This window comes from Lipotes vexillifer, unplaced genomic scaffold (assembly GCF_000442215.2).
Source record: "Lipotes vexillifer unplaced genomic scaffold, Lipotes_vexillifer_v1.1 scaffold777, whole genome shotgun sequence".
NCBI classification, from domain to species: Eukaryota; Metazoa; Chordata; class Mammalia; order Artiodactyla; family Lipotidae; genus Lipotes; species Lipotes vexillifer.
Window position 1 is genome coordinate 4422096 of NW_006784423.1, and position 1600 is coordinate 4423695.

The 1600-nt window shown below is 41.4% G+C and overlaps 1 protein-coding gene across 1 annotated transcript in view; it reads right to left on the reverse strand.

Annotated features, from left to right (window-relative positions):
* Nucleotides 1-1600, reverse strand: part of IL1RL2 (interleukin 1 receptor like 2) — a 46372-nt gene that overhangs the window by 42104 nt on the left and 2668 nt on the right. Inside the window, exon 2 of the mRNA XM_007456834.1 lies at nt 1360-1600. This exon is cut by the window's right edge and continues 15 nt beyond it. Within this exon, the coding sequence (XP_007456896.1) occupies nt 1360-1600 (241 nt within the window). The remainder of the gene's footprint in view (nt 1-1359) is intronic.

Below are 1600 nucleotides of genomic sequence, written 5' to 3' on the forward strand. Positions count from 1 at the left end.
TGGATATATGTATAATTGATTTACTTTGCTGTACAGCAGAAAGTGACACAACATTGTAAATCAATTATACCCCAATAAAAATAAATAAAAATGAAGTCCCAGTTAGAATGAAAAATAAATAAATCCAGCCTGGACGTCCAAACAGATTTGTGTGGCATACGGTCTCCAACTCTGGTTAATGAATAACCTGGAGTAAAGAGGAGAGCAGATCCCCTCAAGACGTCAGCAGCTGGTCTGCAGAGTGAGTGAAATCTGGGGGAAGGGGCTACTGGCACTTCCACCTGTGCCACTGAGTAACCACGTACTTCGAGTCAATCACACGGAAATGAGGAATCTGGCAGGAATCAGAGAAGGACGTGGCCATCCTGAAACACAGAAAGAGGCTGGCAAATACCAAGGAACCGCAAGAGAGGGAGGACGCAGCTACATTCCTGGAGTACCTACTTCACACATGATCTGGGGTCATTTTAACTTCTACCCTATCTGGCTGGCATTACTTCCACTTTACAGATAAGAAAGCCAAGGCTCGTGGAGGTCAAATAACTCACGAAGGTCATGCACATTAGCAAAGGAGGATAACAAAATTGGGGCCCTCAGCCAAAATTTGGTCCACAGATGTGTTTTAATTAGGACACATGCACAAAGCTTATTGGAAAGTTAACCACACACACACACACACACACACACACACACACACACACACACACACACACATTCCAATTCCCAGGTTACCTTGAAAACTTGGAAGATGGACTTGAACTGCTGCATAGACTGCCGCCTTTGGTGTGACATATGCTTTCTGGTTCACCACAGTGCCAACCAGGCTCAACTATCTCCCACCAGACCTGTGTCACTTACTTACATTACTAGCATAAGGCTTAGCATGGGGTCTAGAACATACTTGATGCTTGGTCACTGTTAATTTCCTATAGCAGAACCCTTACAAAAAGTGCTTGAAGGAGGCTTATACCTATCTGGATGTACCACCTGTCACAAAAACTTTTGGCATTCCAAGAAAGAAGGCAGCAATCATATTGGGATTAAACAGGCTTTGTAAGCTGGTCTGGCCTTGGACATCATTTCGATAGGAAAAGATGCATTTCACGGTCCAACAACTGATTTACAAATCTGTTCTACTTAAAAGTCTGTTCATTGAAACCACCTCATAACAATTACAAAACTATATTCTTCTCATTGTTTTCTACACTGATTAAGAGTTTATCAAGAGTTTTTCTAAAAGAATTATATATTATATAAATGTTATACATATTATATATATATATATATATATATATATATAGAGAGAGAGAGAGAGAGAGAGAGAGAGAGAGAGAGAGTTCTCATGAATGAGGAACTTACTTTGTATCACAGTGGTAGATCCCAGAGTCCTCCCCTTTCACAGGGAGAAACAAAATCCAGTTTTGGTCCTGGTGGATTCGAGACTGTATGTTTTTGGATACTGGGATTTTTCTAGGATATTTATACCATGTTGCATCTACCTTCCCAGATGTTGGCAGAGGGTATATGCAGTTAAAAGCCATAGGCTGGCCCACTGACACAGTATCCTGCATACTCACTTCCTCGCAAGCATCTAGGGAAA